Genomic DNA, 25,005 nt, shown 5'->3' with positions numbered 1-25,005 from the left:
GCATTCTGACGTTTTGAGTGCCATATCCTTCCTGTTCTTTGGAAGGATGTCTTCTTGCTCTTCATGAGCTTTACAAGTCATTTCATAGGTCATTAGTGACCCGATTAGTTCTTCAAGAGGGAAATTTCACAGATCTTTTGCCTCTTAAATAGCGGTGACTTTAGGATCCCAACTCTTAGGAAGGGATCTTAGTATCTTATTAACAAGCTCAAAATCCGAAAAGCTCTTTCCGAGTCCTTTTAAACCGTTGACGACATCCGTGAAACAGGTAAACATGTCGCCAATGGTTTCACTCGGTTTCATCCGAAAGAGTTCGAAAGAGTGTAACAGCAAATTGATTTTTGACTCTTTTACTCTACTTGTGCCCTCATGGGTCACTTCGAGTGTGTGCCAAATATCAAATGCAGTTTCACAAGTTGAAACACGGTTAAACTCGTTTTTATCGAGTGCACAAAATAAGGCGTTCATAGCCTTTGCATTTAGAGCGAAAGCCTTCTTCTCCAAATCATTCCAATCGATCATTGGAAGAGAAGACTTTGAAAAACCATTCTCGACAAGATTCCATAATTCAAAATCCATAGAAATAAGAAAGATCCTCATTCGGGTTTTCCAATAGGTGTAGTCCGTCCCATTAAACATGGGTGGACGTGTAATAGAATGGCCCTCTTGGTTTCCGGCGTAAGCCATCTCTCTTGGGTTTTAATCCTTTTGAGAGTTAACCGGGCTCTGATACCAATTGTTAGGATCGAGAGCACTAAGAGGGGGGGGGGTGAATTAGTGCAGCGGAAATCTTACAGCGATTAAAAACCAAAAGCTGCGTTCGTTCAATAAAAACTATTATGATGCAAAAGCTAATTCTCAGTTTGTATCTAAGTGCAGTTTGCGTCTAAGCGCAGATTGCGTCTAAGCGCAGTTTGCGTCTGAACACAGTTTGCGTCTGAACACAGTTTGCGTCTAAGCGCAGTTTTGCGTCTAAGCGCAGTTTACGTCTAAACTCAGATTTACGTCTAAACGCAGTTTTACGTCTAAACGTAGATTTACGTCTAAACGTAGTTTTACGTCTAAACGCAGATTTACGTCTAAACTCAGATTTACGTCTAAATGTAGTTTTGCGTTTAAAAGCAGTTTTGAACCTGGAAAAGCGTTTTACGTAGAAAGCAATTTGCAGTTATAAATGGAGTCCGAATGTAAGCGTAAACTGCAGTGTGAAGATCGTACGAAAACACGATTTACGTTTGAATGCAGATTCTGAAAGAACAGCACTTAGAACTTGTTCGTGAAAGCGCAGAGAGCAGTAGTAATGGAGGAGGTTTGCAGTAATGATAAAGTGCTCAAAAATAAACGCAAACCAGAGATTTAGAGTGGTTCGGTCAGCCTTGACCTACTCCACTTTTGGCTTCCTCCACCGACGAGGTTGCCGATGTCAACTAGCTGCCTTCCTTCAATGGGCGAAGGCTAACTGCCCTTTTACAGTTTCTCTCCTTTTGACAGGCTCAGGAGACAACCTTTACAGATCCTTTCTCTCCTCTCTTTACAACTCAAGACTTGAAGAACAGAAGGAGGAGAACTTTAGGACTTTACACAAATTTGAGCTCTTAGAATCACTGAAAAGATCAAGAATTCGGTGTAGATCTGTATCTTTTCAGTGCTGAATGGGTGGGGTATTTATAGGCCCCAACCCAGTTCAAATTTGGAGCTCAAAACGATCAAATCGATCAAATCCCAGAATTCTGGGATCAGGCGGTTGCACCTCTTGACTGGAGAGGTGGCACCGCCTGGCAGAGCTCGAAGACTGAGCTCAGGCGATTGCTTCTCTCTGCCAGAGCTCGAAGACTGAGCTCGGTGATTGCATCACCTGGCAGAGCTCGAAGACTGAGCTTGGTGATTGCATCACCTGGCAGAGCTCGAAACTGAGCTCGGTGGTTGCATCACCTGGCAGAGCTCCAAACTGAGCTCAGGCTGATGCACCTCTCTGCCAGAGCTCGAAGACTGAGCTCGGTGATTGCATCACCTGGCAGGGCTCGAGACTGAGCTCAGGCTGATGCACCTCTCTGCCAGAGCTCGAAGACTGAGCTCGGTGGTTGCATCGCCTGGCAGAGCTCGAAACTTGAGCTCTGGCGGTGCTACCTCTTGGCAGAGGAGGTTGCACCGCCCAGTCTAGCTCGAAGACTGAGCTCTGGGCGGTTGCACCTCTCGGCTGGGGCGGTTGCACCTCCCAGCCTCGCAGCCCTGGCGGTTGCACCTCCTGGCTGGGGCGGTTGCACCTCCCAACCCCCACAGCCCAGGCGGTTGCACCTCCTGGCTGGGGCGGTTGCACCTCCTGGTGCAATCAGGGTCCGAATGGTTCACTCCATTCGGCCCACTTTGAATCTTTTCAGGGGCCCAATTGCCCCAAGATTAAGCTAATGGGATCACCTCCCATTTTCATGCTTAATCATCATGCTAACTACGATTAACTCTAAGACAACTTCTGCAGCTATGCTCCGATGCGTCAATCGCTTCTTCCGGCGAGTTTCCGGCCAACTTCCGTCGATCAACTGATAACCCTCGGTGATCCTTCTGCGGACATCCGGCATACTCCTGGACTTTGCGACGATCCACTTGGCGAGTTCCGACGAGCTTCGCTTGGCAAGCTTCTGGACTTCTCGGATCTGTCCTCGCTGAACCTCCGACGACCGTCCGAACTTCCGTCAAACTCTTGAACTCCCAACGTGATCATGATCTTGACTCCGGCGCAACACCTGCTGCTTGTCTTACTCTTATCGTAGTTAATCCTGCACACTTATCTCAACACTTAGATTAGATAACAAATGACAATTGACTTCATCATCAAAATCTGAGATTCAACAAATAGTAGGTGGCAACTAAGAAACCCTAGCCTATGGGCCTTTAGTTCCCTCTTATTTATTGATGCCCCCAATTAACCCTAATGGATCCTGCCCTATTGGGTACTGGATCTTCATTCAATTATCCAAGCCTCTTAGATTAGTGAGTCTCTACCAAATAATCTCTTATTAGCTCATATTTGATCTCATCCATTAGATCCGATAATATAGGGGCTTATTTGATATCCAATAATATAGGGGCTCCAGCGGATATCTCATATTTGAACATCTTCTCGTCGCAATACTTACCATATGTATATGATTCTCTAGGCCTAATATTGAGCTGACTGTAAGTAATACCTGTCAGAACTCTTTCTAGCTTAGTGAATTACTATCTCCATAATAATTCACTCGACTCATCGACTACGGACGTACTAGGCCATTACGATGCAGTCCCCAAACAAGACAGTGGATTCCATTCTTTTGGATCTATATGTCTTCAATTACCATGTACCTACAGTCCCTCATCCATTTAATATCTCAAAGACCATATACTGGATATGTTACTGTCATGCCCATATGATTTCTTCTCGAGTATCGTTATAATAGGATTCTCCCGGAGAAATCTTTCTCTCTCGATCTGAATGACCTTGGCCAATGATTTTTTTGAGCAAGAACACATAGGATATTCCTCTCATAATACCGAGAGCTGATGATCCTCTATCGACACTCAATAGCCCTCGTATGATTGGCTGTCACTCCCAATAACTAGTTGTACTGGATTTGAAACTTCCAAACCTATAAGTCTGGTATCAAAGAGTGGAGTACTCATACAGGATATCCTTGGTGTCTCAAGTCTAAGGACCAGATATACTACTAGGACTACAGAATCGCTGTTTAATAATAAGGCATCATCAATCATCTATTATTCTGTGAGCGGATCAATCAATTAACTCATTCTCCAATAAGCACTTGCATTGTATCCTTAGTGTCCCCACACAAGTAGCTATGAGACTAGCTGCCTCCATAATATAGATGAGTATACATAATACTAGTCTATCGGTTATCTCGATGTCCCTCTCGAGTAATCTATAACCATGATTATTTAGGATTTATGTTTATAGGTGAATCAATCTCATTATCATGATCTCATCACAATCTGATTCTCATTGCATAAATCCATGAATATCACAATATATATACATATATGTAACAATAAATATAAAATAATAAAAATATTAAAATATAATACACAAAAAGAATGCATATCATGTCACACATATAATCACTTACGACTTGTATTATACGTATGACTAGCACTTTATAGGTTAGGATGTCTTTCTTATTTTACATAAACTCCTTCATATCTTATGGTTATCGAATGGGCGAGGAAGTTAGTGCTCTCTCCTCAAATAACCTAGGGGTAGAGGGATATCTAACCTCTCTATAAGGAGAGTCAGTCCTAGTAAACTCACTTAGTAATGAGCACATAACTCATAGACCACTTTAAGTCAAATACTCCATCTCAACTAAGTTTGCGTTACAAGTCTCTCGGCTCGGTCATTATCCATATGACCTAATGTTTAAGTTCATTTGTTTATCTTCTAACACTAAAGGTGAGAGGAGCATTTTTTTTCTCCTATGTACAGGTCAGGAATGAGGGTTCAATCTCACTTGGTCCACATCTATAAATAACAGACAAGAAGGTAGATTAAGTGCTTTAGTTGAGAGATATACTTTCTTCTTTCGAGTCAGTTAGAAAGATATTCGACGATTGACTGGTGATGTGGGTCTCAAGTTGATTCCTCAAGGTATAAATTTTTTTACACAATAGATGATCATTCGCTCTCGGTGTTATGAGGGGAATATCCTTTGTGTTCTTGCTAAAGCAAATCCCTAGCTATGGTCATTCAGATTGAGAGAGAAATAGTTCTCCAAGAGAATCTAATCAGAGCGAGACTCAAGTAAATTCTATATGGGTCTGACAACACTATACCCAGTATACAATCTTTAAAATATTAGATGAATGAGATATTATAAATGCATAATAACTAAGGATAGATAAGTTCAATGAATTGGATTTTCCTATATCGTATATGGACTATGGCATAGTTGCGTAGTACGTCCGTAGTGGATGAGTAGAGTGAATTATTATGAAGATAATAATTCACTAAATCAGAATAAGTTCTAAAAGGTATGACTTACGATTAGCTTGATATTGGGCCTAGAGAGTCACACACATATGATATGTGTTGCGACGTGTTGAGGTTCGGATATGAGATATTCATTTGAGCTCCTATCTTATTGAATATCCAATAAGTCATTTAATTATTAGTTTTTAGCGATAAGATCTAATAAGAGAGATTATTGGGTAAAGATACACTAATTCAAGAGGCTTGGATAGTTGGATGAAGATTTAGTACCCAATATAGAAGGATTTATTAGGGTTAAGTTGGTCATAAGTCAGACCCTTTTTTGTTATCACCTTATACTCTCCCTCTTCTCTTTAGCCAACATCCCTAGCTTGGGGCATGTAGACTACTAGGCATAGGTGTCCTACAAGCCAATTATGTGAGTGATGACACGTGTAACTTGACACACAGTCTTTATTACTTATTATTATTATTTAGTATTTTATCACTTTATATTGCCCGTTGTATGAATATATTGTGATGTCCATGAATCTGTGTAATGAGAATCAGATCGTGATGAGATCATGATAATGCGACCGATTCGCCTTTAAACACAGATCCTAAATAATCTCAGTCATAGATTACTCAAGAGGGACATTGAGATAATCAGATAGACTGGTGTGTTGTATATCCATCCATATGATGGATGTAACTGGTCTCATAGCTGCTCGTGTGAGGACACTAGGGATACAGTGCATGTGCTCATTAGAGAATGAGTTCACTTATTGATCCGCTCACGGAATGTTGGATGGTTGATGATGCCTTATTGTTAGACAACGATTCTGTCATCCCAGTGGTGTATCTGATCCTTAGATTTGAGACACCAAGGATATCCTGTTTGAGTACTTCACTCTTTGATACCGGACTTTTAGGTCTAGAAGTTTCAAATCTAACACAGTCGATCATCGGGAGTGGTAGTTAACCTTACGAGAGCTATTGAGTGTCGATAGAGGATCATCCGCTCTCGGTGTCATGAGAGAAATATCTCATGTGTTCTTGCTCAGACAAATCCCTAGCCAGGGTCATTCAGATTGAGAGAGAAAAGAGTTCTCCAAGAAAATCCGATTAGAGTGAGACTCGTGTAGAAACTGTATGGGTCTGATAGCACCATGCCCGGTATATAGTCTCTGGGATATTAGATAGATGAGGGACTATAAGTACACTAAAACTGAGGATAGATAGGTCCAAAGGATTAGATTCCCCTATATCGTTTGGGGACTGCAGCGTAGCGGCCTAGTACGTCCGCGATCGATGAGTCAAGTGAATTATTATAGAGATAATAATTTATTGAGTTAGAAAGAGTTCTGATATATATGACTCATGACCAGCTCGATATTGGGCCTAGTGGGTCACACACATATGGTAGACGTTGCGGTGAGTAGAGATTCAGATATAAGATATTCGTTGGAGCTCATATCTTATTGAATATCTAATAAACCAATGAATTATTGGATCCTATGGATGAGATGCAATAAGAGCTAATAAGAGATTATTGGGTAGAGACCTACTAATCTAAAATGATTGGATAGTTGGATGAATATCCAATACCCATGACACGATCCATTAGGATTAAGTTGACAGGGGGCCTCTATAAATATAAGGGAACTAAAGACCTACAGGCTAAAGGTACTTTTTAGTTGCCTCCTCCTATTCTCCTCTCTCCTTCTCCTCCTCATATTGCAGCCCCTATTTGAGGTGTGTGGACAACAAGAAGGGGCAACCTCTTCTTGATTATATGGTGTGCACGAGGAAGAGTTTTGGACAACGATTTAAGGAGCATCTTCACAGCCCTTACCTTATGAATCACTTCTAAAGAGGAGGACAGTTGACTTCCTTCATCTTCTCCCATAAATCTGTATATTTTCAAGGATATATGATCTCCTAAGTAATTCTCTATAGTAGTTTTTTGGTTTCATGAGTTTTTACGCACCAACTTTTATACGATGATGAAACCTTCTTTTCTATAGGAATTCCGGGATTTTATTTTTTTTGTTCTTCCGTTGTGCATATGATGTCATCCTAGATTTTCCAACATGGATAATAAGAAGGGTCAGCCCCTTCTTAATCGTGTGGTACGTATGGAAAGGAGGATTGTATAACGATTTGAGAAGCGTCTTCGCAACCCCTGTCGTATGGATCACTGCTACAGAGGAGAATAGTTGACATCTTTCATCATCTCCCATAGATCTATATGATTTCAAGAATATATGATCTCTTTAGGTAACACATTTTTCATATACGCATAGTTTTTCGGTTTTGAGGTATTTGTGCACCAATTTTCGCACGACGATGAAACCTTTTCTGCGAAAAATGTGTGATTTTATTTTTTGTTCTTTCGCTGCACATATGATGCTACCATAGATTTCCCTACACCATAGGGGTGAGAGACTCGGATCATTGAATAAGTATTAGTATCGCATTGGAGTTTGCATCAAGGTGGATGCACCAGTGTTCGAAAAAGGATAGCTACTGCCCCCTCTTAGGTAAAATTTCTTCGTTTGAGCATTCATTGAGAGGATTGATGGGTTGGCATTGACATCGGACACTTCTTCTATTGTTAAAAATGTTATGAGAAGATATTATTAACGTCTTAATTAACTCTACGTGATTTAGACCCATGTGCGTAGGGTTATCCAATATGCCTATGTGAAAACGTGAAGCTCTTGAGGATATCATCCGAGGTATCACCTACATAAAGATCAAGGTGGAGAGTGATCTCTCGATCTAATCTTTTCAATGCCAACTTAAGGTGGATGAGTATAGTGGATAATAAAGTAACCTTTTAATTATATTAAAAGTAAATTTTTATCCCTAACGGTAAAAGTAAAAGATAATTTTTTAATCACCTCTAATAACCTATTTTTTTTTAATCTATGTCTACGTGAGCATATCGATAAAGGATATTTTTTATTTTTTATTTAGATATCATAGGAGGATATATATATCATATGGTTAATCAATAATATTCTTTAAATTAAGTTTTTTTAATGGGAATAGTGTACATATAATTACAATGATATCAGTGTCTACGGGCCCTTTACTTACGTCTCTGTGCGTTACATCAGCATTCGTCAACGCCAATGCAGCAACAACGATCCGCTGTAGACCCCATTGCGTTGGGCCGACCACCGCCTCCGAACGCAAGCCTCAGGCGTGTGACCGCATTAAGTTTCGCACGGGTAGATAAAAGGTGTTGCGCTAAAGCTGGGCGCCATACGAGCCAAGGAACGAACGACACCCCCAAAAGCCCTAATCGATCTCTTGTGCTTCGATCCCAGAGGCGAAGCGACGGCGACGACGCAAACCTGCGCCCCCTTTCCTCCTACTCTCTCCGCTTTTTCTCCGCCTCTCGTCGACCGGAATCGCCCTCTTCGCTCGCCTTCTTCAGTCGCCGATCTCAAATTCCTCTCTCGGATCGCCGCGGAGTCACTGCGGCGCCCTAAACCGCTCCGATATCACGTAAGCACTCCTTTCGCGGCTTTCCTGGACTGGATTCTACGATATTGGGAAACAAATGGGCTTTGTTTTCTTTTAGGTCTTTTGTGGTTCATTTGGTTTCGGTTTCGAGGTTGTGGATAGTGAATCATTGTCTTGTTTCCATTTTCCCATTATTTATTCTTTCTGATTCTTTCTGTTTTATCTTTTTTTTCTTGTTTTGATGTATTATTAGGCGCTTTATTGGCCCTGCAAAAAATCCCCCTTTCACTTTTTTTTCCCATTTATATTTCGGCATTTCTAGGGTTATTCCATTATTATGTTTCGGCATTTCTAAGTCAAGGTTGTCTTTTCTGTTTAGTTTTCTCCTTTTCATACCAGATGCGTACTTGATGTGGCTTCATCCTAGGGTTTGGCGAACTAAATATTTGGACTCCAGTAGATCCCTAGAGGCGACTTTATAAGAACTATCTTAGATCTTGCAATGTTTACTGTTTATTTAATATGGCTATCATTGATGTTTACTATTGATTTAATTAGCTAATCTTGATGGTAATTGGAGACTAACTGCTAGTATGCATCTGTTGTTTGTGTTACATATTGGTACTATTTTCTTCATGCTAATGTCAAAGTAAATGATTACCAGTTACGTTGATGAATTGTTTTGATCGTGTTATCATCCTTGGGTTATAATGGTTCTATTTTTATATTATTTTTTACATTAGTATTGTTTTTATGTAATTTAAGCAACACAAAGAATAAGGAGGTAGGACTTAGGCGTGTAAAGAAGACGGAGAAAGGAGAAGAAGAAAAGAGGCTTGGAGACTTATTTTGTAACATGCTGATGTAGTATCACATCGGTCGTGGTTTAAGACTTAGATTGACTTATAATTGTCATGGGTATTATACTTAAACATCTTGAGTTGTCTCAGCGCATTCAGGAGGTTAGTTATCCCATCAGGTCATAATTTTTGGTATGATAGTCGACCTAGTGTTGGGGCATGATAAGAGCTCGAGTTTGAAAGGATTACTCATGGATGGATCCCGTGGCTGAAGCCAAAGGACATATCATGATGTTGAGAGCCACCACTAGGCTAAGCTTTACAGGATCTGATGGATGTACTACCATTAACTTGTACTTAATCGGACTTGACATTTTCGCTACAGGATTCCTCAAATCCAGCAAATTTGGCCTTTTTTGTCTCAATTAAATGTCTCTTTATTCTTTCTTGTGCCTGCAAATGCAACACAGCTGTTGTTTAAGCAATAATGGCATTTCATGACATATAAAACTGTCAATATTACACCTCCTGGTAGGTGATGTAAAAAGTGGTTGATGTACACTTTGTTGCTACTACTTGTGTGATATCTCTTGTATTTCCAGCAAGTTTTCCACCCTTTCTAACTATGTTATCAATTAGACAGTAATATTCTTGTCTTCCGTTGGTCTGTGATATTCCTGTTTTGTTTTTAACTAGAAATGGAGAATGGACCTATTTTAGACTGATGAGGACCCCAAGAAAGGCCTTCTCATTACAGAATATAGTAAAAAAGGTCATATACAAGGATTATACCTACGATGACTATTACATTTATGATATTTGGTAGTTTCTGTTGAGTTCTATCAGAATTCCTTGGATGGGGTAATTTCAGTCATCAATTAACTATTTCTAATACAAACATCCCATTTATAATTTTTAATAATCTTAGTTGAGTTACTTATCTTAGAATGTGAATGCCTCAAAATGGGGCACTTACAATCCCTAATTGTTTAACAATTTTAAATACAGACTTTTTACTAGGTCTCTTAGAGTTCCAAAAAATTAACTATTTTTAATACAAACATCCCATTTATAATTTTTAATAATCTTAGTTGAGTTACTTATCTTAGAATGTGAATGCCTCAAATGGGGCACTTACAGTCCCTAATTGTTTAACAATTTTAAATGTGAACTTTTTACTAGGTCTCTTAGAGTTCCAAAAACCATTTATAGGCTAAACAGTTTATCCCTAAATCCAAGATAAAAATATTCAGCTGAAATTGGTTTCAATTAATACATTTGATCAATTGGAGCTCTGGTTCAGTCCTTTACCTGATATTGTAATATAATGTGTCAGTGTGATCTGAAATGTGCTGACTTTGCACCCCCAGAATGATGTGGATGTCATCTAATTGTTGGATATGCCTTAGTCTTTGCAATTTGGTGTAGTCTGACATTGAATTGTTGGAGCAAGCGTTCCATGTCCTATGATCATATATGGATACTGAGAAACCATTATATGAATCTTAAAATTTTTCAGGACTGAATTTTTTTTTCCAATTTTTGCATGTTACTTTCCAGAAGTTGACTTCTTAACCAATGAAGGGTTATTTCCTATCTTTTGCAATACTATGTTTTGTGCCTCTTATATGGAATCTTGAGTATTGTGTTTTGGATTCCATTGTTCTATCACTTCTATGATAAGGAACTGCTTCTTGTTCTGGATCCTTTTGTGGTGTACCATTATCCATGCTTTTAGTCACCTCTCAATTATTGTTTATCTCAATCTTGACAATTTTTTTTGCATCCAAACTGTTTTCTTTTGCTGGGCATATATCTGTACCTGTTTGAGTTGGACTAAGGGTGTTTTAAGTGGCTCAAATGGAGAGCAACAGAGGAGTGTAACCAATCATAAAATGTCACTCAGGTACAAACTCCATAATTTTAGTTGAGCTCAGCTTCCAGGTACGAGATTGACACATCAATAAACTGTCTATATCAGTTTTTAAATGGATTACCAAATATCGACTCAACAAACTCCAAAGCCTCGTAGCTTATTTTTTAAATTATAAATGATAGTATAGAACATCTTTTAACCGTTCAATTCAAATATGATATCGTCTGATCTCCAAAGCTGCTGAAATAGAAACCATAACATGGTTTTATATTAGATCAACCGTAGGCCTAAACTAATCCTAGTCTACACTGCTTTTTGTGCATGATCAAGAAAGTTATGTAGGAAGAGAATGATCCTCAACAAAATAAGCTTTTCTCCTGTAATTGATCATGAAATAATCCTAGTTTTGGATCAATTGTGCATTTATTTTAATATCAGTTTTATTATATTTATGTTATATTTTTAATTTTTTATACACTTTTATGTCCATGTTTCCATATTTTGGTTTTTATCATGTATGAGATATTTATATTAACTTGTTATCTGTTGACAGATTTTTTGCACACATCAAATTGTCTGTTCACAAATGTCAGGTGACTTCTGATGGCTGATCACCAAAACGGAGGTTCTAAGCCATCAGCCTCTGGGTCTGGTGCTTACACAATTGACCTTGAAAACTTCAGCAAGCGCCTTGAGGCGTTTTATAGTCATTGGGGGAAGCATAAATCTGATTTTTGGAGCTCTTCAGATGCTGTTGCAATTGCAACACCACCTACTTCTGAAGATCTTCGATATCTTAAATCCTCTGCTTTAAATATCTGGTTGCTTGGGTATGAGTTCCCGGAGACCATTATGGTTTTCATGAACAAGCAGATTCATTTCCTATGTAGTCAGAAGAAAGCTAATCTGCTCGAGACCATAAAAAAGTCTGCCCATGAGGCTGTTGGAGCTGATCTTATAATACATGTTAAGGCCAAGCATGATGATGGTACAGCCCTGATGGAAGAGATTATTCGTGCTATTTGCGTGCAGTCTAAATCAGATTCTCCTATTATCGGATATATTACAAAAGAGGCACCTGAAGGGAGGCTTCTCGAGACTTGGTCTGAGAAGCTAGGTAGTTCATCCTTGCAGCTTACTGATGTAACAAATGGTTTCTCTGATCTGTTTGCTGTAAAAGATGTCTCGGAGCTTACCTGCATTAAGAAAGCTGCATATCTGACTTCATCTGTGATGAAAAATTTTGTGGTTCCAAAGCTTGAGCGGGTTATTGATGAAGAAAAGAAGGTTTCTCATTCTTCTCTGATGGATGATACAGAAAAGGCAATACTTGACCCTTCAAGGGTCAAGGTGAAACTGAAGGCAGAAAATGTTGATATATGCTATCCTCCTATCTTTCAGAGTGGAGGCCAGTTTGATCTCAGGCCAAGTGCATCCAGCAATGATGAGGATTTGTACTATGATTCTACAAGTGTGATTGTCTGCGCAATTGGCTCACGATATAATAGCTATTGCTCAAATGTTGCTAGAACGTTTTTGATCGACGCAACTGCTTCACAGAGTAAGGCATATGAGGTGCTTCTTAAAGCTCATGATGCTTCAGTTAGTGCTTTGAAGCCTGGAAATACTGTCGCTGCTGCTTACCAAGCTGCCTTAGCGGTGGTTCAGAAGGAAGCACCAGAGCTTCTTCCAAACCTCACCAAATCAGCTGGAACAGGGATAGGCCTTGAGTTCCGTGAGTCTGGGTTGAGTTTAAATTCAAAAAATAACCGCTTGCTGAAGGCTGGGATGGTTTTCAATGTGTGTCTTGGTTTCCAGAATCTCCAAGCTCAGACTAACAATCCAAAGACGGAGAAGTATTCTTTGTTGCTGGCTGACACTGTTATAGTTAGTGAGAAACCTCCTGAGGTCTTGACTGCTGGCTGCTCCAAGTCAGTTAAGGATGTTGCTTACTCATTTAATGAGGAAGAGGAGGAAGAGCCTCCCAGAGTCAGATCTGACTTGAAGAGCACCGGGGTGCTTCCTTCCAAAGCAACCCTGAGGTCTGATAACCAGGAAATGTCAAAGGAAGAGTTGCGGAAACAGCATCAGGCAGAGCTTGCTCGACAAAAGAACGAGGAGACTGCCAGGAGGCTTGCTGGTGGTGGGTCTGCAGGTGCTGAAGGTCGAGGTCCAGCAAGAACCTCAAGTGAGCTGATTGCTTATAAGAATGCAAATGATATACCTTTCTCTAAGGAACTAGCAATACAAGTAGACCAGAAGAATGAGGCTATCTTATTGCCGATTTATGGAAGTATGGTGCCTTTCCATGTTTCTACTGTGAAGAGTGTAACCTCCCATCAGGACAATCGAACTTGCACCATTCGCATAATATTTAATGTGCCTGGTACACCATTTACTCCCCATGATGCAAACTCTCTTAAGTTTCCAGGTGCAACTTATTTGAAAGAGATTACATTTCGGTCCAAAGATCCCAGGCATAGCAGTGAAGTTGTACAACTGATCAAGACCCTCAGGAGACATGTTGCCTCGAGGGAGTCTGAGAGAGCTGAAAGGGCCACTTTGGTTACCCAGGAGAAGCTGCAGGTCTCTGGAAACCGGATGAAGCTAATAAAGTTACCAGACTTGTGGATACGACCCTCATTTGGTGGCCGTGGAAGGAAACTTACGGGTACATTGGAGGCTCATGTAAATGGATTCCGTTATGCAACTTCAAGACCTGATGAGCGTGTTGATATCATGTTTGCAAACATCAAGCATGCGTTCTTCCAGCCTGCAGAGCGAGAAATGATTACCCTCTTGCATTTTCACCTGCACAATCATATCATGGTAGGCAACAAGAAGACAAAGGATGTCCAATTTTATGTAGAAGTTATGGATGTTGTGCAGACATTAGGTGGTGGGAGGAGATCAGCTCTTGATCCCGATGAGATTGAGGAAGAACAGCGTGAGAGGGAGCGGAAAAACAGAATAAACATGGAATTTCAGAACTTTGTCAACAAGGTACATGACCTCTGGGCACAACCACAGTTCAAAGGGCTCGATTTGGAGTTTGATATGCCCTTGAGGGAGCTTGGGTTCCATGGAGTTCCTCATAAGTCTTCGGCTTTTATTGTTCCAACTTCAACTTGTTTGGTTGAACTTATTGAGACACCATTCTTAGTGGTTACCTTGAGTGAGATTGAGATTGTTAATCTAGAGAGGGTGGGTTTCGGGCAGAAAAATTTTGATATGGCCATTGTGTTCAAGGATTTCAAACGCGATGTGCTTCGAATAGATTCCATACCATCCTCATCAGTTGACGGAATTAAGGAATGGCTTGATACAACAGACTTGAAGTACTACGAAAGCAGACTAAATTTGAACTGGCGCCCCATTTTGAAAACTATAACTGAGGACCCTGAGAAGTTTATTGAAGATGGTGGTTGGGAATTTTTGAACATGGAAGCCAGTGACTCTGACTCAGAAAACACGGAGGAATCAGACCAAGGGTATGAACCCTCTGATGTGGAACCGGAGTCTGCTTCAGATGATGAAGGTAAAGATAGTGAGTCACTGGTAGAATCTGATGAGGATGAAGAGGATTCTGAGGAGGATTCCGAGGAGGAGAAGGGGAAGACATGGGAGGAGTTGGAACGGGAGGCAAGCAATGCAGACAGAGAGAAGGGCGATGAGTCAGACAGCGAAGACGAGAAACGGAGGAGGAAGGCAAAGGCTCTTGGGAAATCCCGTATTCCAGATAGAAGGGACCCAAAGGGTGCACCCCCTAAGAGACGAAAGTTTAAGTGAGGCCGCTGCGTTTCTGATCATGATCCCTTCAGGAGCTTCTTGTGCTATTTGAACTCATGCTAGTTCTCTTTATGATGGATTAATACAAGCTTCGGATGGACGATTTTTAAGTTTACCATGTAAATCTGAATCATGGTTTCTTGTCTCTGCCAAAGTGACATTTGATATCGGTTGCTTTTTCTTTTGTTATTTAAATTCATTACTGCAATATTAATGCTTTTAGTGTTGGACATGCATCTTTTCTTGAAGGACTATGCATTAGCATTTTATTCTCTATTGCCTAATAATTTATCGCTGTAATATGCTTGATGATCTATCTAGTATTTTAGTGAGTAGTTTTTAAAACCTGGAGTAGGTTTAGTGGTTCAAATTTTAATAATCTGCATTCGATTGTCATGAATAATATATATATATATATATATATATATATATATATATTTTTTTTTTTTTTTGTCTTAACATAATTAAGTAATTCTTTGTAATTTATTTAACGTGACGAAAAGATGAGATTTCATCTCAAGAATTTAAGATGAACTGAAAGTGAAATATTTAATTTAATTTATTGCAATGCCGTTGATTTTATCCATGATATAACATGTGACATAATATTTATAAAAATAACACAAAAATTATGAATACAAATAAAATTTTAACTTCCAGTTATGTTTTCATTTGTTATATAATAATTAAAATTTCTTAATTGACTATTGTGGTGATGGTGATAGGTGACGTAGTCGGGAGCCATGGGTGGCTTGTGGTAGTGGTTGGTGAGAACAACTCGGTGGTCGACTTTACTGATGTTGGTGGTGGAGCTTGAGAGACTTTTATAGCTTCTTGCATGGGGAAGAGAGGGGGGAGCAAGGAGGTGAGGCAAATGCCTTGTGTCCCTTCGACGCAAATGCCTCACCTCTTGTCGATGCAGATGCATAGCAGCATTAGAGGAGGAAGAGGACAAGGACAATGGCCTCTTTGCAACGTCTTGCATCTGTATCGACGTCACTTTTACTTCTGCATCAAGCGACCAATATCTCATTCCATATGTGCTTCGACAAGTGGAGGGTGTACCAATCGATGTCCTCCACCGGCTAGACCTCAGAATGTCTAGTTTAATGAGACCACGAGAGCTTTGTCAATCATCACCCGGATCGCGATTGGGCCGCCTGCCTCTAGCTTCCAATCCGTGCTAATTCAGTGGCTGCCTCCTTTCGCTCTTCCTCTTCCGTCGCCACTACTATGGGGTCCATGATGATGACGACATGATCATGTGGTGGGGCAACGAGTTCGGGTTGAAGACTTGTCACATTTGTAGCAGGGATGGCTACAAGTAGCAGGTCGAGGTTGTTGTCGACAGCTTTCTCGGTGAGATTAGCATAGCAAACAAGGCAAATTACGTGGGAGGCGAGCCAGGCGACGCAGCTGCAGGACGATGGCTGCTCTACATCATCCTGCAATTGCGTCGATGCCACTCTACATCTGTGTCGACGAGAGGTGAGGCAAAGGCTTTGCGTCTCGTCAATGTAGATGTAGAGCAACACGACGCCGATGCAGACGCCTCACCTCTCGTCAACGCAGATGCAGAGCGGCACAGATGTAGAGTGACGATAGAGGAGGAAAAGGAAGGAGAGCAACGATGGGAGGTGAGGTAAAAGGATAAGAGAAAGAGGACGAGGACGATGGCTGCTTTGCATCGTCCTGCATCTGCATTACTGCCACTCTACATCTACACCGAGCAGCCAAGATCTCCTTTCATATGTGCTTTAGCAAGTGAATGGTGTACCGATCGATGTCCTCCACAGGCTGGACCTCAAAATGTCTAGTTGAATGAGACAATTGGAGCTTCATCGATCGCCACTAGGATCGCAACCGAGCCACCTGCCTTTGGCTTCCAATCCATGCCAATTCCATGACTGCCTTCTTTCGTTCCTCTTCCGCTGCCACCACTATGGGGTCCACTAGAGATATAATGTAAATGCTCATTGGAGAATGAGTTCACTAAATGATCTGTTTGCGTAATGTTGGATAGTTAATGATACCTCATCATTAGACAGCAATTCTGTGGTCCCAGTTATGTGTCTAGTCCTTAGACTTGAGACACCAAGGATATCCTATATGAGTACTCAACTCTTTGATACCAGACTTAAATTTTAGATCTAACATAGCTAGTTATCGGGAGCGATAGCCAACCTTACGAGGGCAATTGAGTATTAATAGAGGATCATTCGCTCTCGATGTCATGAAAGGAATGTCCCGTATGTTCTCGCTCAAGCAAATCCCTAGCTAGGGCCATTCGGATTAAGAGAAAAGTTCTTCGGGAGAATCCGATTAGTGTAAACACTTGAGTAGATTCTATATGGGTCTGACAGCACCATGCCCGGTATATGGTCTCTGAGATATTAAATATATAAGGAACTATAAATACACAGTAGCTGAGGGTAGATAGGTCCAATGGATTATATTCTTCTGTACCATCTGAGGACTATGACGTAGTGACTTAGTACATCCATAGTCGATGAGTTGAGTGAATTATTTTGTGGATAATAATTCATTGAGTCAAAAAGAATTCTAACAGGTGCAACTCACGGTTAGCTCAGTATTAGGCATAGAGGGTCACACACGTATGGTGGATGATGTGACGAATAGAGGATTGGACATGGGATGTCCAATGACCCCCTATTTTAATAGATCCTTGGGTGAGACCCAATAGAGTTTAGAATAGTTATTAGATATTGATATGATATACTTTAAGCCCAAGGTAATTAAATGAAGATCTAATACCCATTATGACAAGATCAATTAGGGTTAGCAGTAAGAGCCCTATATAAATAAGAGTTGGGGCTACATAAGTCATAGGCTGGACCCAATAGCCGCCACCCTCTATTCTTCTCTCATTGCTTCTTCCTCAGCTGACTGCCCCCTCTTTGGTGCGAAAGGGTAACAATAATGATTGCGTCTGCTACGTGATGGTGGTGGTGTACGAAGGTGAGGAAAGAACGCATCACAAGAGGTGGTGTGTTGTCGCTTTATCCACTATACAGATCATCACTAAAGAGGAGAACGCGAGATCCCCTTCGTCCATGGATTGAGATATGCAGATTGAGGATATGCGATCTCCCATAGTTGAGAACGTTATTTTCAATTTTATGAGTTTTCGCTCCCGATCGTTGCACGTGATTCGATATAAATATATTTTTGAGAAATCGATTTTTTTTTTTCCGTTGCACATGTGATACTCTCCCGGGTTTCCTAACACCATAGTGTGGCAACGTCTTCGTCCGCCACCATCATAATAATCGATTAAGAAGTTTTAATTAGGACATAACAAAAAAAATATAATTAAAACGTTAAAATTATCTTTTTATCATTCATGCACGTACTGTCATGTCACGTGCTGTATCTTCCATCGGTAAAGCCGACGACGTTAGGACAAATGAAATTTAAATTTGAACTATAAAGGTTTCAATATAAATTTTTTTAGATTTAAAAGTCGAAATACTAAGGTCTAAATATATAATTAGTCATTTTTTAGCAGATGAAAATAACGTTGATAATCCTTAAACTAAATAGTTGCAGGAGATGAATGCATCACCCGTAGGACGACACTACTCTGATCTTATGCAGGAAAGTGGTTGCGTGCGATGCGTGCTTCTCTGCCTGCATCAATCGAAAACTCGCTGTCTGCTTCCATTTAGGAGCGCAAGATACTTCGTTTTTGTGTTATCAAGAATTGGTGTGGAAATGAACCTGAAGAATTTATCAAGCTTCAGTTTGCATTTAGTAGTATTATGAATCATGATTACACATTCAAATTTTTTTTAGAAGGCAGAATAATCTTATCGATCCAGTTTGAAATTTGTTTCGGATAACTTGCGAAAGGTCCAATCTTTCAACCATGGCGTCGATATGCTTGTTTATTCAGAATTCTATTTTACAAATATTTTTTTGACATTTTCATTTGGCTTAGCTGATTTAAATTTGGTCAGATTATCTACCTTTGTAACTACTCATCACTTGTTAAAGAAAAAAAACTACTTTTTGTTTTTAAATCAAAGACCCAATGATCGTAGAGGAAGAGGCTAAATATCTCTTATTTTATTTTTATTTTCACTAAATTTATCTCTCTAATTGTATATCAAAAAAAAATATAATTGTGTCCTCAAACGTAATGAAAATAAATCGCTTTCTTCGACTGCATATTAAAATTATTCGTTTAAATATTAAAAATAATATAATCGCTCAACTCAAGTTAGATCAATCCAAAGCCCAAGATACCATTTCTGGATAGATCCGACGGTCAAAACCAAAGCTCACGAGACTCCGTGGCATTTCGGTAGTTCTTCCCATTACTTTGAGCAAATGGAAACAACGACCGTGAGCGCCGCTAGGGTTTTTGACTATATTAACGTCGCCTCTGACGTCCAAGAGAGTGCTCGGAAGGTCGTCCGCGGCGCGGCGTTGTTCGTCTCAGGATCGATGGGCAACTTCAGGGTAATCCCATCCGAACTATGACTCTCTTCTTGCTCATCAGATCCTTCTCCACCGGCAATACCCCGATCCAATCAAACGAATCGCGGATCGTTGCTTCGGTTCCTCGTGTTGTTTGATTCGAACATTTCAGAGTTTGTTATAGAAAAAAGTGACCTATTATTGTCCATAGGATCGATTAGGGTTTAGGAGAAGATGGATATATCAAATGTTGCATTGATTTTGCCTCTTCAGATTTCTTTCCTCTTGTTGTTGCTGTATTCTTTTTTTGTCTGTAGTTGATCTGTTGATGTCTGTCGATGGTGGCAGTTTCATCAGTACCAGGTGGTCGGTCGAGCCCTCCCGACCGAGACGGAGGAGCACCCAAAGATTTACCGAATGAAGCTGTGGGCGACGAATGAAGTCAGGGCTAAATCCAAGTTCTGGTTAGTTCTCTTGGTTCTTTCTTCTGCTTTTACGTACTGAATGCCTAATGCCTCCTTATGTTTGGTCATTATTGTTAATCGTTTCATCCTCAGGTATTTCTTGAGGAAGCTGAAGAAGGTGAAGAAAAGTAATGGCCAAGTTCTCGCGATTAACGAGGTTTGTTGTCTTCTTCTTCAGCAACCGCTTTTGCAGAAAGCATATGATCGGCGGCCTTTTGTTTCTTCTTTGGACATGCCTATGTGCCTTCATATAAAAGTAGTCCTTTTCTCTTGCTAACATGGTCAATCTCTCATTGCTTTGATGAGATCATGGGAGGCCTTCATGGTATAAGTACTCAGAAAATTCTGATCCATTTGTTGAATCGATACAAATGGGAAATGTAATTATAATCATGGATAGTGATTGATAATTTAAGCTGATTTGTTGACAGTCATATTAAGATGGGCATGCATATTCATCAAATGTTAGTCAAATCAATTTATCTGCTGAATGTAATATAGCAAGTGTATGAGGTACTAAATTTTGTGTCATTCTAATTTATGATGCTTGAGAAGTCTGTTCAATAAGGAAGAATTAAGTTTCTACTTATAAAATCCAGCTACACTAACCAGATTCATGTATGCCTCTTTTCTGTTTTGGTCTTATTTTATTTTTAATTGTTCAATGTTTCTGTTCTTTCTTTTACTTCGTTGTTTTTGGAGTGCCTGTAACTTTGCCTGATTTTGGTCATATAGTTGAGAGAAGATTGGCATGACATCTGTTTTTTTATATTTATAGTAACAAGTTTCTATCTTACTTATTACCAAGATTAATAGAGGATAGGTAATACGTACCTAGAAGCGATGTTGCTTGAACAACCAGGAAAAAATTTGTGGACAATTTGATCATCTTCTTTTACATGTAGACACAAAAATGAAAAAAAAGGAACTGAAATTCCAAAGTGAACTGCTTTAATATGGATAAAATTCTTGTGGAGGTTTTGGGCAATAGTCAATAAAGGAACACCTTGTAATTATTGAACCAAAATGTTTATTCTTCATCTTTGAATTGATTCTTGCTCTTTATTTTGTGAATTTGAGCCAGATCATGTTCTTCATGACCCCACAAGTTTTTCCTAGACTTCTTTGTCAATATCTGTATACAAACCAAATTTAGATTGTCTTCTGAACTTTTTCCAGAATTCCATCAGTTGGGATTGTCAGTGATTTGAATTGAATCTGATTTAACTGTGTTAATATTGAACTTTTAATATGGAGCATTGAACTTTGAATTGATTTGATAAGTTCAATTAACAAATGTATTGGACATAAAGCAGAGAATCCAATCTGACTATATGAGATGCAAATTACTTATCCAGATCACATCAGGATTTAATCAAACAATGGACAGGCAATGAGAAAAAAATGGGTTAGTACCTGTATTTTGGTTGATTACTTCTATTAACTTAAAAATGAAATAGAGGGGAGGGATTGCTTTTGCATTTTATCACAATAGTTTACAACCCCTTAAATGCCATTTTTCTCCACTGAGGACTCCTCTCTGACTGATACATTGGATGGATAACCACCATATCTCGAATTAAGCACCACTTCTTTCTAGGAAGAAGTTGATTTCCTTGTGCTGGTGGTATACTAGTTTCTATTGGATTGGAGACGTTGTAATCTATAGATTGTCATTCTAGTTGGTTAATAAATGGTAAGCAGAAATTTTTTGGGAAGCATCATCACCTGTGCAATCAATAGTGTGCCATTAATGCTGACAATTAACCTTTTAATCTCTCATTTTGTAACCTTTTTATTATTTTGTTAGTTTTAGAATAAATAGGATGTTTGGATAAAAAATGCACATTTCTTTTGAACAATGTTTTTGGCTTTTGGTTTTCTTCTAGGTTGTTTTAACTTTTCCTCTAGGACTGAATTTTTTTTATTATTATCAATTTTTGTGGTTAATGTTTCTTAAATTTGATTTTTATTTACTTCCAGGTCTTTTCTATTGTTTTTTCTAGTGCTGAATGTTTATTATTGTTTCCATTTTTCTGGGTTGATGCTTCTTTATCTGGTCGATGGGTCTCCTCATTTAGCCCATTCGATTCGTTCCCTTGAAGCTATAGTAATGTTCTATTCAATCTTGTATTATATTTCTATGCATCTGGAGTTGATTTGGGCATCTAGATGTAGCAAGATTGAATACACCTCAGTCTAACTGATCGGTTGTGGGGATGCATTTTGTTGTCTGATCTCTGTTTCCTTCTAGATTTTTTTCCCACTGTTTTCTGTCTGACTTTTTTTTCCCCATTTTTTCTATGTTAATGCTTCTTGATGTGGTCTTGGTTTTACTTCTCTATCTTTTCTACTATTTATTCTAGTACTGGAAATATATAAATTTTTTTTTTGGGGTTGATGCTTATTAATCTGCTTGATGAGTCTCATTTTGCCCATTCAATTTTTCCCCTTGAAGCTATAGTAATGTTCTATTCGTATTTAAACTCTCATATTGTATTACTGTGCATCTGGAGATGCTTGGGCATCTTTAGATCTGAGGAGATTGAAGACACCTCACTCTTAACTGATCGGTTGCGGGGATGCATTTTGTTTTTATACATTGATGTTACAAAGTCTGATCTTGTCACCTTCTAGGTCTTTTCTACTATTTTTTCTAGAACTGATTTTTATATTATTTTCAATTTTTTGGGTTGATGCTTCTTAGTTGGGTCTTGATTTACTCTAGATCTTTTCTATGACATTTTTCCTAGAACTGAAATATTTATTGTTTCCAATTTTTTGGTTTAATGCTTCTTAATCTGGTCGATGGGTCTCCTCATTTTGCTCATTCGATTCGTTCCCTTGAAGCTATACTAATGTTCTATTCAATCTCATATTTTCTGTCTGGTGATGATTTTGGGCATCATTAGATGTGAGGAGATTGCATACACCCCAGTCTAACTAATCTGTTGCTGCCATGCAGTTTGTTTTTTTATATTGATGTCACCAAGGTCCTACAGGATTATATTTCGTCTTTACAAGCTCGTAGTTACTTCTTGTAGATACTAACTGTGCTGCCTAGACTTCCACGTGGGTCCTTGATCAGCCATTTGATGTGAAATATAGCTCCCTAGGCAACCTTAGGCGGCCAAAAGTTTCTGCTTAAGACAGCATTGCCTACTAATGATGCAATGTTGTGCTGGAGCTAATTTTATGCTGTTTCGGCAGATATTTGAGAGGAAACCAACAAAGATCAAGAACTACGGTGTCTGGCTGCGGTACCAGAGCAGAACAGGTTACCACAACATGTACAAGGAGTACAGGGACACCACTCTGAATGGTGCCGTGGAGCAGATGTACAATGAGATGGCATCCCGCCACAGAGTCAGGCAGCACTGCATTCAGATCATCAAGACAGCCACCATACCTTCCAAGCTGTGTAAGCGTGAAAGCACCAAGCAATTCCATGACTCAAAAATCAAGTTCCCTCTCGTCTTCAAGAAAGTTAGGCCCCCTTCCAGAAAGTTGAAGACTACCTACAAGGCTTCCCGCCCTAATCTTTTCAAGTAGGAGAGGAGGATAGGTTGAGCGTATCAGTGGCCTCCTCTTGTTTTACCTTGTTTTAAGCATCGTTGGATTGTTTTGGTAGTTCACCAGACTTTGAGAGCTTAAGCACTGCAATCAGTCTGTTTATTTAATGGGCTTCTGCAGCACAGCCTATTTATGATTTGGATTAAAGTGGACTTAGTGCAAATTTGGAGTGTTTTGTTTTTGGATATGAAGTACCATGAAATGCTATTAGAACCTGAGCGGGCCGTTTTGATGATACCGTCTCATGGGGAGGATAGGATCTCTTTGTTTAAAATTTTAAAATAATAAAAATCATGCCGATTATTTATGATTTATATTTTTTTAAAAAAGAATTGAATCAAAGCATTATAAACCAAATTGTTGTTTTAGACGGGTGTTTTCTGTTGTCATTTCTGAAGAATTAGCTTCACTTAAAATATTCTTTCTTACCTCTTAAACCAGGTTCTCGCTAAGCAAACATCGTTTCTATAGGTTTTCGCATCATTTATATTAATCGGTTTTAATTATAAAAATAAAATATTTAATTTTATTTATTTAATTATTTATAATTTTATCAACGATACAATACATGATAACATGTATAAGAATGATATAAAAATGATAAATAAAAAGATAATTTTAACATTAAGTTGACGATGACTCCATTGGGGGCTGCAGCGGGCGGTTAGTTTTGCTGATGTCAATCCGAAAATCGACGATTGATGTGGAGGCAACGACCATGACCACAATGACGGTTTGATGATGGTAGTGGTGGGTCTCGGTGATATCCTTGGAGACAGGTGGGGTGAAATCTTGGAGGTGGAGCTTGAGGGCGACGAATGGAGGTGAGGCAAAAAGAGAGGAAAAAACCACAACAACAAAAGTGTCACGGAAGAGGATGAGGACGCGACTGAGGAAGGAAGAGGACGAGGACTCTACCTCCTCCTTTTTCTTTCTCTTCCCCATGTCCCTCTTCTTCTTCCCCTCCTCCACAATGATAGTGACGATGGGAGAGGATAGGGACGAGGTGAGGGAAGGAATCAGACATCTCGGCATGGCCAAGGGAGGAAGAGGACGAGGACGATAGTGTCATAGAAGAGGATGAGGACCATGGCTGCGTTGATGCTATCTCTCGCAACACTATCATCCTTATCCTTTTCCTCCTCTCCCTTTGTCTCACTTCTCGTCGTTGCTCGTCCTTCTCTTCCTTCTCTCCTCGCAAGAAGTCACAGAAATCCCTCAAGCTCCACCTTTAGGACGCCATCCCGCCCATCTCTAAGAACATTCTCGAGATCCATCATCACCATCATCAAACCGTTATCGCCCTTGCCTTGGTCGCTGATGTTTGGATCGACAATGATAAGGTCGACCATCACATGGTTTTCATCGCTTACCACTATAACGATTAACTAAAAAAATTTAATTAGAGTATAATAAAAATTATTTTTTTGCCCATCATCTTCATACCATTTCTATATGTACTTTATCTTTCGTCCATAAATTTGATGATATTAGGATAAATAAAGTTAAATATTCTACTTTTATAACTATTGAGATTCTAATATAAATTTTTTAAATATATGAATTGGGATACTGAAGAAATTGAACTTCATGGATAACCTGGAATTATTCCCCGTGTAGCTCCAC

General features: G+C 39.4%; 2 protein-coding genes across 2 annotated transcripts; both read left to right on the top strand.

The window, feature by feature from the left end:
• The first annotated feature begins 8,221 nt into the window (after positions 1 to 8,221).
• On the top strand, positions 8,222 to 15,131 carry LOC135628809 (FACT complex subunit SPT16-like). Its single transcript, XM_065135728.1, has 2 exons — positions 8,222 to 8,476; positions 11,664 to 15,131. The coding sequence occupies exon 2, from the start codon at positions 11,714 to 11,716 to the stop codon at positions 14,897 to 14,899; it is 3,186 nt and encodes a 1,061-aa protein (XP_064991800.1). The 5' UTR covers positions 8,222 to 8,476; positions 11,664 to 11,713; the 3' UTR covers positions 14,900 to 15,131.
• A 4,121-nt stretch (positions 15,132 to 19,252) lies between these two features.
• Positions 19,253 to 23,564, top strand: LOC135628810 (large ribosomal subunit protein eL20-like). Its single transcript, XM_065135729.1, has 4 exons — positions 19,253 to 19,384; positions 19,691 to 19,806; positions 19,900 to 19,963; positions 23,017 to 23,564. The coding sequence occupies exons 1-4, from the start codon at positions 19,253 to 19,255 to the stop codon at positions 23,356 to 23,358; spliced, it is 654 nt and encodes a 217-aa protein (XP_064991801.1). The 3' UTR covers positions 23,359 to 23,564.
• Positions 23,565 to 25,005: the final 1,441 nt, after the last annotated feature.

The sequence above is a fragment of the Musa acuminata genome, chromosome BXJ3-1 (genome assembly GCF_036884655.1).
Source record: "Musa acuminata AAA Group cultivar baxijiao chromosome BXJ3-1, Cavendish_Baxijiao_AAA, whole genome shotgun sequence".
Lineage (NCBI taxonomy): Eukaryota > Viridiplantae > Streptophyta > Magnoliopsida > Zingiberales > Musaceae > Musa > Musa acuminata.
This window is presented reverse-complemented; position numbering and strand designations above follow the sequence as displayed.